The sequence below is a fragment of the Balaenoptera acutorostrata genome, chromosome 4 (genome assembly GCF_949987535.1).
Source record: "Balaenoptera acutorostrata chromosome 4, mBalAcu1.1, whole genome shotgun sequence".
Taxonomy (NCBI): domain Eukaryota; kingdom Metazoa; phylum Chordata; class Mammalia; order Artiodactyla; family Balaenopteridae; genus Balaenoptera; species Balaenoptera acutorostrata.
Window position 1 is genome coordinate 40,807,290 of NC_080067.1, and position 14,606 is coordinate 40,821,895.

The window sequence follows — 14,606 nt, forward strand, 5'->3', positions numbered from 1 at the left end:
TTTCCTTTTTAAGCTGAATAGTATTCTGTTGTGTGTGTGTGTGTGTGTGTGTGTGTGTGTGTGTGTGTGTGTGTATATATATATATATATAGTTAATTTATTTATCCACCGATGGACATTTGGATTGCTTCCACTTTCTTGTTGTCGTGAATTGTGCTGCTATGAACATGGGTTTACAGATACCTCTTGGAGCCCCTGCTTTCAATTCTTTTGGATATGTACCAGGAAGTGGGATTTCTGAATCTTATGGTAGTTTTATTTTTAATTTTTTGAGGGACTTCCTTAATGTTTCCTTAGCAGTTATACTATATTACAGTCCCACCAACAGTGCACAGAGCTTCCAATTTCTCCATACCTTGCCCAACACTTGTTCTTTTCTGGGTTTTTTTTTTTTTTTTTTAATTAGCCATCCTAATGAGTGTGAATTACCTGTACTTTTTTATTATTTTAGGCATCCTAGTGGGTGAGAAGTGGTAGGTATCTCATTGTGGTTCTGATTTGCATTTCCCTAATAGCTAACAATGTCAGTCATCTTTTATGTGCTTATTGGCTACTTATATGTCGCCTTTGGAGAAATATCTATTCGGATCTTTTGCCCATTTTTAACTTGGCTTATTTATCTTTTTATTATTGAATTGTATGTGTTCTTTATATAGTCTTGTTACAGCCCTTTATTAGATATATGATTTGCCTTCTGTAGGTTGTCTTTTCACTTTTTTGATGGTATCATTTGGAGAGTTTTAATTGTTAAACACTAGTATATTTTCTGATTCCCTTGTATTACAGTGAGAACTAGATCAGAGATAGGTGGGTAGGTACGTTCTGATTTATTTCTATTTAAGAGGTTTACGTTTAAAATGTGTTTCAAAGAGACATATGAAGATCACTAAAATATCTAATTCCTTATAAGCACATAGGAAGAAATACTTTAAAAGATGAAGTTTTAAAAAATGATTTTTAAAGGTAAAAGACAACAGGAAAAGCCAATAATTTGTTACTCTTTGCTTTCCATGTCATTTTGGTTACTAATCTGTATTAATAGGCCTTTTTCTTCCCTGTAGGGAAAAGTCATAGAACCTTTGAAAGATTTTCATAAAGATGAAGTAAGAATCTTAGGTAGAGAACTTGGACTTCCAGAAGAGTTAGTTTCCAGGCATCCATTCCCAGGTAAAAGAATAGAATTGTTTGATTTGTTACTATGCCTTCATGTTGAACAAAAATCAATTCAGACAGCTTTTGAAGTAATTTATCATCTTAGGGAATATGTAACTTTAAAGAAAGGAAAGGATGGATAGGGAATAAATATTCTTTTTAGTGCCTACTGTATATATTTCATTTTATTAAATACTCATTTTTTATTGTATATATATTTAAATATTACATTATCCCTGTGTAAATAGATTGTCATGTAATGTTGCCATCGGATGAGAAAGCCAAGAGATATTTTAATAACATTGCCACACAATTCTTAGTGTTAGAACTTGGGTTTTTATGTTCTTTCTACTATACCATGATGCATTCCACAGGATTAAAACTCGGTTCTCTGAAATCCTTATCCCCTGACTTGTCTGAATGGTTGAACCATTTCTTTGCACAGTGCTGTATGTATTTAATTCATGACCAAATGAAAATATTCAGTTTTTAAATAGTCATTTGCTGTCATAAAATAAAATTAATTAGAGGTGGTATTTGTTAAAGTTAGGACTGTGAGTCTTAACCTGTTTTTGTTATGAGTTCTTGAGCTTGGCAAATCTTATACCTCAGTTTCTAGGTCTCTACAATAGTCATTGGGTGATGAGTTGAGGGAATGGTCTAATTAAACAAAAAAGCATAGTAATAGTTAACATTTCTTGAGTACTAGTATGAGCTAGGCATTCTGCTAAATACAGTATTTTACACATGATGTCTTATTTAATCCTCACAATAGAAAGTATTATGATCCTGTTGTCCAGCTGAGAGAATTTTGGGACAGAGGCTAGTTTGCCAGAAGTTATGCAAGTTGGGTTTGGAACCAGGATTCTAGCCCCAATAAGCTCTCCTCAGAGTTTGTTACTCTTAACTACCGTATTGCCTCCATAAACAGTGTTACAAAGGTATAGCCCATATGGAGATGAGCACTTGTTTATATTACTAACTTCAACTATAGTAATTTAAGACGTTCAGTCCTAACGTGTGTTGGCAAAGGATTGTGTATGAAAGTAATTTTAGATAGATTGGCATGTATATTGTGAATTTAAAATATTTATTGGAGAATTTTGAGATTCTTAATACAGGGACTATTAAAATAAAAGGTGGATATCATTGATGTGAACAGAACTGAAGCATTCTAAAAATGATGAGTTGGATGGGAAACTAATAGCTGCATTTCATATTAAACACTTTAAAAAACCTAAAGTTTATATGTCAATTATATTTCAATAAAACTGGTTAAAAAAACAATGGCAGGGGTGTTTTATATTTTGGGAATAGTGACCTTTTTTTATTTAAAATTTTATATTAAACATAACATTTATATTAAATACCATTGTTACTCTTCTCTTTAGGTCCAGGCCTGGCAATCAGAGTAATATGTGCTGAGGAACCTTATATCTGTAAGGATTTTCCTGAAACCAACAATATTTTGAAAATAGTAGCTGATTTTTCTGCAAGCGTTAAAAAGGTAATAATTTGTGTTGAATTTGTTTATTATAGGAGCTTTAAACAGACACAGCTAATTGGTGCAAGGAATTGAATGGATTCTTGCTGTACTCCAGTAATTACAATAAAATTGATTAGGGTTTCACTATTTGAAAATTCAGGGTAATTTAACCTTTGGAAGTGACTATGAAGAAAGTATTCTACAGACACTCTTAAATGCAGATTTCTCTTTTCAGCCATTCCATATATTTTAACAGATTGGATACTTTGAATCCCTGAAAGTACTAGATACAAAGTATTTTAAAATACCCTTTCACATTTATTGCAAGAAGGCAAGGGAGATCATTTTAGTTCCAAATTGAGGATGATGGAGAAGTCTCCAGTTCTTCTGTATATTTGGTGCCTAAATTTATAATCTTTGTTAAAGTGGGCTTTGGTTGGTAGTGCTTCCAGGTGTCAGACAAGAAGCAATATAAATTCTCTTTGGAGTCTCTTCAACCAGGCCTCAAAGAATTCCCATAAATAGAGTTTCAACAAATATGAGCTTATAATAAAAAACTATAAAATAGATATAAAAGTAAGGCACCATGAATGAGAGCTACTGGAAACAACTAGTAGAAGACCCTCAAGCACTTCAGATACTGGAATTAGCATATAGGCAACATTTAAAAGTACCGAGAATTAAAAGACACAATTGTTAATAAGAATAAGGTATATAAGATACTATAAAAAGTGACTGGGGAGCTTTGAAAAAAAATTAAGTTCTAGAAATGAAAATAACTAAAAAAGAGCTAAAGAGAGAATTAGTGAAGATCAATGTTAAATTGTCCAGAAATTGGAACAAAGCATCAAAGACAAAATATGGTTCGAAGAGGTTAATGTAGAATGAGAATGTCAACTTTAATGTATATCCAGAAGGAGATAATAGACAAAAGTATTGAAATTTCTCCACACTGGTGAAAGACACCATGCCTCAGATTCAGGAAGCATAAAACATCCCAATCAGGATAAAGGAGAAGAATTTGACACCTAATAGGCATAACTATGGAAACTACAGACTGCCAAAGACAAAGTGGTTGCAAAGAAAAGATTGATTGCTGCGTAAAGGAAAGGCTATTCCTGGAAGCAGTAGTAAAAGCAGGAAGAATTCAAAGTACCAAGAGAAAATAATTGTGAACAATAGTGAACAGATAAACTGTCTCAAAGAACTAGGGCAAAATAAAGACATTTTCACATAAACAGAATTTACTACCAACAGTCTGTTACTTAAGGAACTGTAAAGGCAGTGGTTCTCAACCCTGGCTGTGTATTAGATTCAACAGGGGAAGCTTTTGAACTATTCTATGCTTGGGCCCCTTCTCCCTAGAATTTATTTAATTGATGTGGGATGGGACCTGAGCATACTAAGAAATTTGAGTGTATAGCTAAGGTTGAGAACCACTGTTTTAAAGAAATGACTTGAGGAGAAGCAAAAGGATACCAGTTGAAAGGTCTGAGATACAGGGACTGGTAAGCAAATAAAATGGTAAATGGATAAAGTTAAACAGACATGGACTATATAAACTGATCTAAATTTTGGTGTTTATTTTAAAAAAATAGTATAACATTATATAGCTAAAATAGCATATAAGCCACACAGGGATCAATTGGAGTTAAAGCATTCAAAGATCTTTGTATTTTTTGCCAGATGGGCAGAGATGATTCTCTTTTGTTAAATATCCCCACTTAAGGGGAAATGATAAAGAATAAAAATAGAGGTTTTAACTTCACAACTAGTAAAGGGGAAATAAATGAGCTGGGAGAAATCATCAGTTCAGAGGAATATAAAAAAGGAGAAAGAAATATAAAAAGTGGGGCAAATAGAAACTACTGAATTAAATGGTAGGATGGAATTCAACCATATTATTAACCCACAATTAAAAGGATTAACATCTTTAGTTAGGACATAATTGTCAAACTAGATTGAGGAATAAAATCTAACTATAGTCTGTTTACCTAGAGATAGGAAGAAGGAAGGTAAAAACAGAAAAACATATACCAGGCAAATAAACCAAAAAAAAGGAAGGAGGTGGAGATATATTAATTTCAGACAAAGTTGACTTTATGGCAAAAAGTTTCCTTAGAGATAAGGAGAAGGTTCGACTCACGTGAGGTGTCCCTTGCTGTTGACAGAGGATTAAAGCCTCCATGTATGTAAATCTAATCTGTGTTTCTTGTCCTGATATTTAACTTTTCATAGCCCTGGCCCTCAGAAATGAAATTCTGACACACTGCATAGCCCACACAAGTCAGAGAGAAATACCAAATAGAATCTATTGCTATAAACCAGAAAGTGTAGATACATAAGATAGTAATATGTACCAAAAGAGTGAATACTGTATTTCTTGAAACCCTGAGAAGTGTGTCTTTGGTTTTCCTAGCCACATACACTATTACAGAGAGTCAAAGCCTGCACAACAGAAGAGGATCAGGAGAAGCTGATGCAAATTACAAGTCTGCATTCACTGAATGCCTTTCTGCTACCAATTAAAACTGTGGGTGTGCAGGTGAGTTGTGTGACTTCATTGACCTGTGACATAACTTTCTGCTGCTCTTTTTGCTAATATTGAAATAGGAATGTCTTGAGAAAATGAAATATGAAAGTATATACACCAAGTTTAAAAATGTAAAAAGGCAATATTTTATAGAATGTTTATGAAGTGAATAAGGTAATAGGAACTAAATATTCAGGCTGAGATTTTGTAGATTTGAAACACCTGTCATCTGTAACGAAAGTAAAAAAAATTCAAAGAATGATTTGCTATAGGATTGGCTTGCTTGCTTCTGCCTTGAAGAACAGGTACTGAGAGGTCATGTCCTCATTTATCCTTCTTGATATGAAATATTCTGTGGCTTTAGAAGTCTCTAACTGCAAGAAGGCCCCCAGATGTACATGTTACACCATTTAGGCATTGTTCTCGGCTTGTGTATTCCTTAAACCAGTGTCCTCTGCCTCTTCAACATGTCCCGTCTCTCCCTCTCTCTCTCTTAGCTGTGATAATGTACAACTAACATTTTCAGTACGTTCTATCTTTCCAATTGTAAAAGCATGTGACTGTAATATAGTTCTCATTTTTGAAATGCTATTCATAAATAGATTATATTAAGTTCTTTATTTATATGATCATCAGGTGAGTTTCTGGGGGGAAAAAGCTTGGGAATCTAGGGAAGAGGAAGGTTTCTTTTCCGTGATTTAGAATTTGAAGTTAAATGAAAACTAGAAAAGGTGTCAATAATTCAACTCAAAATGGTGCGAGTGCCAGTTAAGTGGGTTAATGTGTTTATAACGTTCTCTTATAGTAGAATTATGCGTGGGAAGAAATTAAATACGTTTTAGAGATTGTTCATCTAAAACTTAATATATACTCTTTTCCATAAATATGTGAATCTGAGCCATCCTTTTAAATTCCTCTTTCTCCTGAATTCATGTAGCTCTGTTTGTAAATAAGACAATAAAAATTCATCGTTAACTTTAAAATTAAACTAAAATATTTTAGTTCATGGAAATGATAGGGCCAGCTATTTCCCCTCTTCTCCCTCTTTTTAAAGGCCCTATGTGAAAGCTACTTATATTGTTTTTAAATCATGTTGAAATAACCATTCCTGGAATTGTAGGAATAATTTTCTTTCAATGGTGTATGGATTATCTCATTTATCATATACAGATTCATTTTGAAACTCATCATATGATATTTCAGGCAGCTGTTACCCTACTATGTAAAAATAGAAGAGCAGACAAGTGGTTTGTTTTTGGGTTTTTTTTTCCAGTCCTAAGTAGATCTATTATAGAAAACTTCCAGCTCTGTATGCTAACTCCTGCTAGGCAGGGAGATGAACTAGTTCCCCATTCCCCTTTTTTGATAAGTTCATAGATAATGCTATGGATAAATAAATAAATATAATTTGTTGGATGAGTGATTTCTTTTTTAAAAAATATGATTAACATATATATACACTACTATATATGAAATAGGTAAACAACTGTATAATACAGGGAACTATAACCTGTAATGGAAAAGAATCTGAAAAAGAGTATATATATGTATGTATGTATAACTGAATCACTTTGCTGTACACTTGAAACTAACACATTGTAATAACTACACTTCAATTAAAAAAAAATGAAGCTTATTCAGGCTCCACTATTTTTCCCATCAAAATAGAAGTTTCTTTTGTTGCTGGTTATCTAACTTTATCTAGTCTCTTAGGCCTTTGAAGCTGAGACTCTTAGAAGTCCAGATAAAAATCATAATTCATGGTTAGTATAGCAATGAAGTTTATTTTCTAAATACCAAAATAAACTGCATTTGTAAAAAAAAAAAAAAATGTAGAGTACATTTTAAAAGTAATTCTCCCATTTCTGCTCTCCAGTTAAATGTTCCTTCCAGAACCATTTAGAAAGAAAATGAAAGGAAATTATTGACACATTGTTCATCACCTTTTTCTTTTAACTGAACATCATGAACTTCTTTTCATGCCATTGCAAGTAGATTCTTATTCTTAACTGCTGCCTTATATTCCATGTATGATTATACCATAATTTATTTAATCATTCCCCTACCAATGGATATTTAAACCATTTTCACTTTGTCACTATTATAGGCATTTCAACAAGTAATATCTTATTTTTTCAAGCAGTTATTTATGTATTTCAGTAATATTTCCTGGATTAAAGAGCATGTACATTTTAAACTTTGATAGATGCTATTTATATTAGCATTCAAATAGTCTGAATTCTTAAGTTTACTGTGTATTAGGTAGTTATCTAATGAATCTTTTAAGTTGCTTTTCAGTTTAATTTTTTTTTAAGCCAATTACTTGGATTAAACAGGACAGAGGAAAAGGAAATCAATATTATCAATTTTATTCACTTATTTTAAAATTAACTTTCTTATTTTAAAGGAATAAATTATTTTTATATCTGGCTTGAGAATCCTTTATCCATCTAAAGGATTTGGCAGATCTTGTCTGCCAAATTAAGTGTGCTGGCTATCTGTAGTTAGGCAGGTATGAATGAAATCCCAGTGAATCTCTGGTGTATGTTGAATAAATTATTGAAATTACCGTGACACTTCTTTTTAATGTCTGAGCTGATTTAGGTAGAATTTAACAGGGGATGTTAGGGACTTCCCTGGTGGTCCAGTGGTAAGGAGTCCGCCTTCCAGTGTAGGGGACACGGGTTCAATCCTTGGTCAGGGAACTAAGATCCCACATGATGCGGGGCAACTAAGCCCACACTGCTGAGCTTGTGCGCCTCAACTAGAGAGCCTGCGTGCCACAAACTACAGAGCCCACGCGCTCTGGAACCCGTACACCACAGCTACAGAGCTCACGGGCCCTGGAACCTGCGTGCCACAACTAGAGAAGACAAAACCCGCACACCACAATGAAGAGCCCACGCGCCGCAGTGAAAGATCCTGCATGCCCCAACTAAGACCCGACGCAGCCAAAAATAATAAATAAATAAATAATACAAAAAAATGTTAAATAGGGGATTTTAATTTAGGATTTGTTTATATCAAACTATCCATATATACTTATAGTCAAGCATATTTTTGTTTAAAAAATTGCTATTAATGGTGTCATCATGCATGAAATATTTTCCAGTTCATCTTTTGAATTCTGTAAAATCATTAAAATTATCAATTGTATTTTTATTTTCAGGGTGACTGTCGTTCTTATAGTTATGTGTGTGGAATCTCCAGTAAGGATGAGCCTGACTGGGAATCTCTTATTTTCCTGGCTAGACTTATACCTCGCATGTGTCACAACATTAACAGGTGTGTTCTGCAGGTGGTGGAGGGGTTAGATGTAATGCAAGGATGTGTTTTTTTTAAGGTCTTCCCATGTTGAAAGACCAATGGCTCAAGTGTAGATACAGGTATGTGCTTAGGTCATAGTCCAGCAGATATTTAATAATACCTTGTACTTTGTTCCTTCATCACAGTGCAATCATCTGCTTATTAAAAAATTTTTTGCTTGAGAAATAGGAAGGTTTTTAATTGTACTATGAAACACTAAAGACAGCTTTAAAAACATGTCTTCCCAATTAGCAATTTACACTACTTGTTTTATGATTAGATGTTTTATTACAGAAGGATTGAAAAAATTGTACAGGTTATAGAATTACCGTTAGGGACTTAGTCAATTTAATAATAATTCCAGAGTAAATCAAAAGAAAGAGGCATATGCCAGATATCATCAAAGTAACAGCGTTAAATGTATAAAAAAATTTGAATTTAGTTTTTCAGATCCAGTTTTCCTTTAATTTACACATTAATTTCTTATGTCGGATATATCAATAACTGCTTTATTGATATAATCTTTGTGTAATACTGAGCATTGTCTGTTATAAGTTCAAAAGTCTTACTCATTTAGTACCAGATTGCTAATTAAATGTTCTTATTTTACAGTGTTTCACTCTTTTCTATTTTCTTCATGGGTTTTAGGCAGTTAACAAGCAAAAAGAATTTCTTGAGATTGTTTACTCAAATTAGCTACAGAAATTATAAACCTACTTGTTGGTGTTTACTTAGCAGGGTATGTATATTTCTATACTGGTGTGGCTAGTATTTGTAGGCTGGTATGGCCTTCAAGACAAGAAGTCAAAGGGAAATCACATTTTTACTGATGGAAACATGTCCTTTAAAAGGCTTGCATAGATGAACCGAAGGCCCCCAAATACAGAAGCACCTTTAACACACTGAAAGGATGAATTATTAATAAATAATGGTAAATTTGTAATTGCCTGTTTTGAATGGAGATAATTGTCTTGGTTAAAATAATGGTTCATAATTCATCTTCTGAAACATGCTAATACCTAAATAAACTTCATAGGTCATACAGAAAATTCCCTTTCACTAAGTTTGGCTCCACGGCTTTTACTATATAATTAATATGTTTTTCATTTCACAACATTCTTGTTTCATCTGTCTCTCTGTCCTTTTCTTTTGCCAAAGAGCACTCACCCTTGTTTAAACTTTATCTCAGTCCTTTTATAGTCTGGTTTCTCTGCCTGTCTTTTCTTTTTTCCCCATTTGTCTCTCCCTCCATTCTTAACCCTGCCTCCCTCCCCAAAAAAGGAAAAAAAATAAAGTCTAACAACCAATAAACAAAAAACTAGATTTTAAAATATGAACCTAGCAAGCCCTTAAAGAGTGTTAGTGAATTTTTGATTTCTTTGCCAGGGTCTTTTTTTGGGAATTGGAATTTAAATTAAAAAAAAAAAACTTTCCATTTTTACCAGTCTTTCCCCCCTAATTGCATGATGGAATCTTTATATAGAGAGGGGCGGTTCCCGTTTTACTGGAAGGCTGCCTGTCCCTGTACATTCTATGATCTACTCGTGTTTGAACGAAATAAGAGAAAAAGGAGCAAGTCCATGGCATTCTCTTACATAGTTGCTTTTCTCCTCTAAGGATTGTTTATGAGCTCTAGGAACTATTTTATTTAGAAGAAGTGTGGCTTACTTTCTATGCATGGAACAAAACCCTTCTTGTGACAGTATGTTTGGAAGGAGGCAATGAAGTATTTGGTGGTAGTGGTGGTTTTGATCTGATGCTTTTTTCTTCCATATGTTTTATTTTAAGTACCTATTAAGAGAGGAAAAGCATTATTAAACTTCACCATGGTAGTTGCAGGGGAGATTTATTTTCTCTGCTAAAGACAGATAGGGCTTAGGAAAAGGGACAGTTGCCTGCTGGCTGGAGTTGGATTGGAAAGAGCCAGGTGGCACTCATCTCTACCCCTTCTCTCTTGTTTTCTGGGTGAAGGTTGTAGAACAGATTCCCCAAACCAGTGGCAAGATTCCCCTTGAATTGTTGTAATTATTTGATCCTAATTTCCTCAAGCTACCTTCCAAATCCTACTTTTATTAACATCTGCAGCATATCTTCATAAGTTTCAAACAGACATTTACTTGAAGCAGTAGTAAGTCATTCCTTTTCAACCAAGTCTTAACTTTGGTGATATTCTTAACCTTTCTTTGGGATCAGTGTTTTCCAAAATTAAAAAAAAAAAAAAAAAAAGGTTGAGTTGGCAGTCAAATAAGTTTGGGAAATTCACTGTAGTCTCATCTTGGAAGTTTCCAGCACATATTAGCATATTATAGTTTCTGAAGTTTTGTTATAAAACCTATTTATTTAGTGTTTCCCCAGGAATTTCCTAGGGCTACCATAACAAATTTCCACAAACTGGAAGGCTTAAAACAACAGAAATCTATTATCTCACAGTTCTGGAGGCTATTGAAGGCTATAAGTCTGAAATCAAGGGTGGTGTCAGCAGGGCCATGGCTCTCTCAGAAGGCTCTGAGGGGAGAATCCTTCCTCGCCTCTTCATAGTTTCTGTTGTTTGCTGGCAATCGTTGGCGTGTGGCAGTATAACTCCAATCTTTTCTCCATCTTTACATGGCTGTCTTTTCTCCGTGTGTCTGTGTTTCCAGATTTCCTTTTTCTTAGAAGAACACCCAGCAATCATTGGCTTAATCCCCCCAAACACCATTATGACCTTTTTTCGATTACATTTACAAGGACCCTATTTTCACCCACAGATTCCAGATGGACATGAAGTTTTGGGGATACACTTCAATCCAGTACATTAAATGGAAAGAGGATTGTGATAATCACTTACATCTTCGCACATTCTGAGATACTAGTATTCCAGAAAATATACTTTGAGAAAGGTTCATAGAATAGAGACCCTTCTATAATCTTATATCCTATCCTACCCATTTGGGGATTTGAAGTGGGTAAGAGAGGGGCCTAAGAACAAATGGAAAGAATGTTATTTTATGTGCTTTGCTTCTCTTACTAAAACGTATTTTCTCTATAATTTTCACTACCCCCTTCTAGAGTTGTCTATATATTTGGCCCACCAGTTAAAGAACCTCCTACAGATGTTACTCCCACTTTCTTGACAACAGGGGTGCTCAGTACTTTACGCCAAGCTGATTTTGAGGCCCATAACATTCTCAGGGAGTCTGGTAAGCTGCCCATTTTGTTCATCACTGAATGCTCTAACTAGATTTTGGAAGCATGGCATTATTATTTCTAGTAGGAGGACTCAGCTTATAGTTTTATTATTTAATTCTTTGGGTAGTTCTATGACATTGCCTTATCTGTATAAAATTTATTCACCTTTGTGGTCATTTGCGGACATGTACAAAGTGGCAAAAAATTTGAGTTGCTCAGCTCATATGTTCCCAGCTGAGGTTGAACAAGGCAATCCTCTGCCGTCTTGTTTCAGCTCTTTCTATAAACAAGTGTCCTTTTTGTGGTCTATTTAATGACATATTTTTTGCATTTTCGTGCTTTCTGTTGGTGATTTCACTGTTTAAAATAGTGCTGAGGTGCTGTCTAGGTTCCTAAGCACAGGAAGGCTGTGATGTACCTTACTGAGAGAATAGGTTTGTTAGATAAGATTCATTCAGGCATGAGTTATAGTGCCATTGGCTGTGAGCTCAACGTTAATGAACCTACAATAAATATTGCATAAGGTGTCTTTAAACAGAAACACACATAAGCAAGGATATGTATTAATCAGTTGATGAAAGTGGTCAGGAACCTAACTCTGTATTTCCCCTAGGGTTAGTGGTTCAGTATTTTCTTATTCAGTGTCTGCAGTATAGAAGATAACTACTATGAATAATGAATTGACTTTATATGTATATCACATCACTGTAACATATCACTGCAGTCATCAAATTCTGTAATTTGTATTTGTGATTATGTTTACTTACAGTGCTATGAGAGTAGCTAAAAACAGTACATGATGACAGTCCTAAGAAGTGGTGTGTGTATGTGTGCGATTTTAGATCTGTCTGGGGGGATTTAATTGAGCAGAGAGTGCTTTTCTATGGTGTGGTGATTGGTTCTACATGTTAACTTCCTTTCTTTAGGGTATGCTGGGAAAATCAGCCAGATGCCGGTGATTTTGACACCTCTACATTTTGATCGGGACCCACTTCAGAAGCAGCCTTCATGCCAGAGATCCGTGGTTATTCGAACCTTTATTACTAGTGATTTCATGACTGGTATACCTGCAACCCCTGGCAATGAGATCCCTGTAGAGGTAATTTATACTTTTTTTCCTAATGTGCATTTTTAATACCTTATACATTTTATAACAATGGTGAATGGAATAGGCTATGGCAATGTTGATATTTCTGAGGTTGGTTTTCTGTTCATAAAATAGGCTCTTATTTTTTTAATCTCCACATTAATTGGTTGTTTAATACACTATAGTAGAGAAAGGCCTTAAGTTTATTAAATTCCAGATGTCTGATTACTATGTGGAGAATCACCAACTCTGATCTATCATTTTATCTAATCTTGCCAACCTCTACTTTAAAAATAGTATCCTCCAAGTAGAGAAGAAAACACTAAGAGTGAAGAAGAGTTTATTAGACATAAGGGCGAGATTTGATGGCATTATGGCCAGGCACCCATGAATTTCTTATTGCTCTGTCTATTACCAATTGCAGTTTTGATCACCATCTTCCTTTCTTATTATCCCTCCACTAGAGTGTTCGAGAGGAGCTATTTGCATAATAGCAAATGAAAGTCAAAGTGAGACTTTATTAGTTGGACCACTGTTCCAGGACTCTAATACAGGGCTCTGATTATATATAGCTAGATAGCTGGGTTGCGGAATGTGGCTTAGAGTCTGTTTTCCCTTAGGCTCACATTTGCCAAGTCTCTGGCCAGTCAAGTGACAAGGCCTTCCTTGTCTATACATGTAGCAATGGTTATTATTACCTTGCATTATGTGCCACCTTGGTGGGCTCGACGTTGTAAGCCACAGATAATTTGTGAAGCATTGGCATAAACCCGTAAAATCAGATACTTGGATGCCACAGCAATGTCAAATTGCTATAAATGCTTCTAAACACTTGTTATGGACCAGTAGCAAACATGACTTGCAGACTGCACTTTGAGTAGTACTGAATTTGTCACTTAAATCTATAGAGGGTCACTACATAAAGTAATCATAAATATATCCCATATACATAGAGGACAATAGTAAAAATAGGTTGTGTTTTAATTTCGAATTACAAATGCAGGACTTCTAAGTCTGTTAGACACACAGTGGACCCTGGCTCTTTATTTATAATCTTTGTTTTATAACAGGTGGTGTTAAAGATGGTCACTGAGATTAAGAAGATTCCTGGTATTTCTCGAATTATGTATGACTTAACATCAAAGCCCCCAGGAACTACTGAGTGGGAGTAATAAACTTCTTGTTCTACTAAAGTTCCGTGTGCAGATTAAATTGATTAGAAACCATTCCCAGTATTGACATGCAGTACTGTCAAAAGAGTTACTGGAGCAACTACATCACATCTGAGTTCTCTGCAGCAAAAATCTACGGCTTAAGAGCTGAGTTGGGGATAACTAAAAGGGACTGAAGAGTTTGTATGGGTATAATCAAAGCACCATTGCCTACACTCAGACAGACTGACACTGCTTTTGCCTTTACCTCTGCCTCACTTGTTCTTTATGTATAAACTCACTGTTGCTATTGATGTCTCTGTCATCGAAGATGTATGGGAGTGGGTGAGTTTGGGGGCTGGTAATGGACTTCTGTCCCCTTGCCAGTTTCTAAGAGTTGTTAGAAACACCATTATTTACCAGTGTGACTTAGTATGTATTCCTTATGGAGAATCTGCGTTTCCCGTAAAGTAACCTTATTCCTCCAAAGGTTCCGGGAAGGGGTCAACATATCAGATAAAGGTTTAGGTGGGCTATTCCATCCACTTTTGCAGGACACTGGGGCCATAAAATGGTAAGCTACCTTAAGATGGAAAAGCACCAGGAATTTGTTCAAGTACTTTGAATTTTATGTCATCACAGCCATGGGAGGAAGGAACTATGAGTAGTCTCAGTTTAAAATGTTTTCAAATCATGCTCCACGTTGCATACTGTCAGCCTGTT

The 14,606-nt window shown here is 34.9% G+C and overlaps 1 protein-coding gene across 1 annotated transcript in view; it reads left to right on the plus strand.

Annotated features, from left to right (window-relative positions):
* GMPS (guanine monophosphate synthase) overlaps positions 1–14,197 on the plus strand; it is a 91,088-nt gene extending 76,891 nt beyond the window's left edge. Inside the window, exons 10-16 of the mRNA XM_057545440.1 lie at positions 1,062–1,167; positions 2,544–2,659; positions 5,058–5,183; positions 8,341–8,456; positions 11,526–11,656; positions 12,572–12,744; positions 13,803–14,197. Coding sequence (XP_057401423.1) covers positions 1,062–1,167; positions 2,544–2,659; positions 5,058–5,183; positions 8,341–8,456; positions 11,526–11,656; positions 12,572–12,744; positions 13,803–13,904 — 870 coding nt within the window. The 3' untranslated portion in view covers positions 13,905–14,197. The remainder of the gene's footprint in view (positions 1–1,061; positions 1,168–2,543; positions 2,660–5,057; positions 5,184–8,340; positions 8,457–11,525; positions 11,657–12,571; positions 12,745–13,802) is intronic.
* Positions 14,198–14,606: the final 409 nt, after the last annotated feature.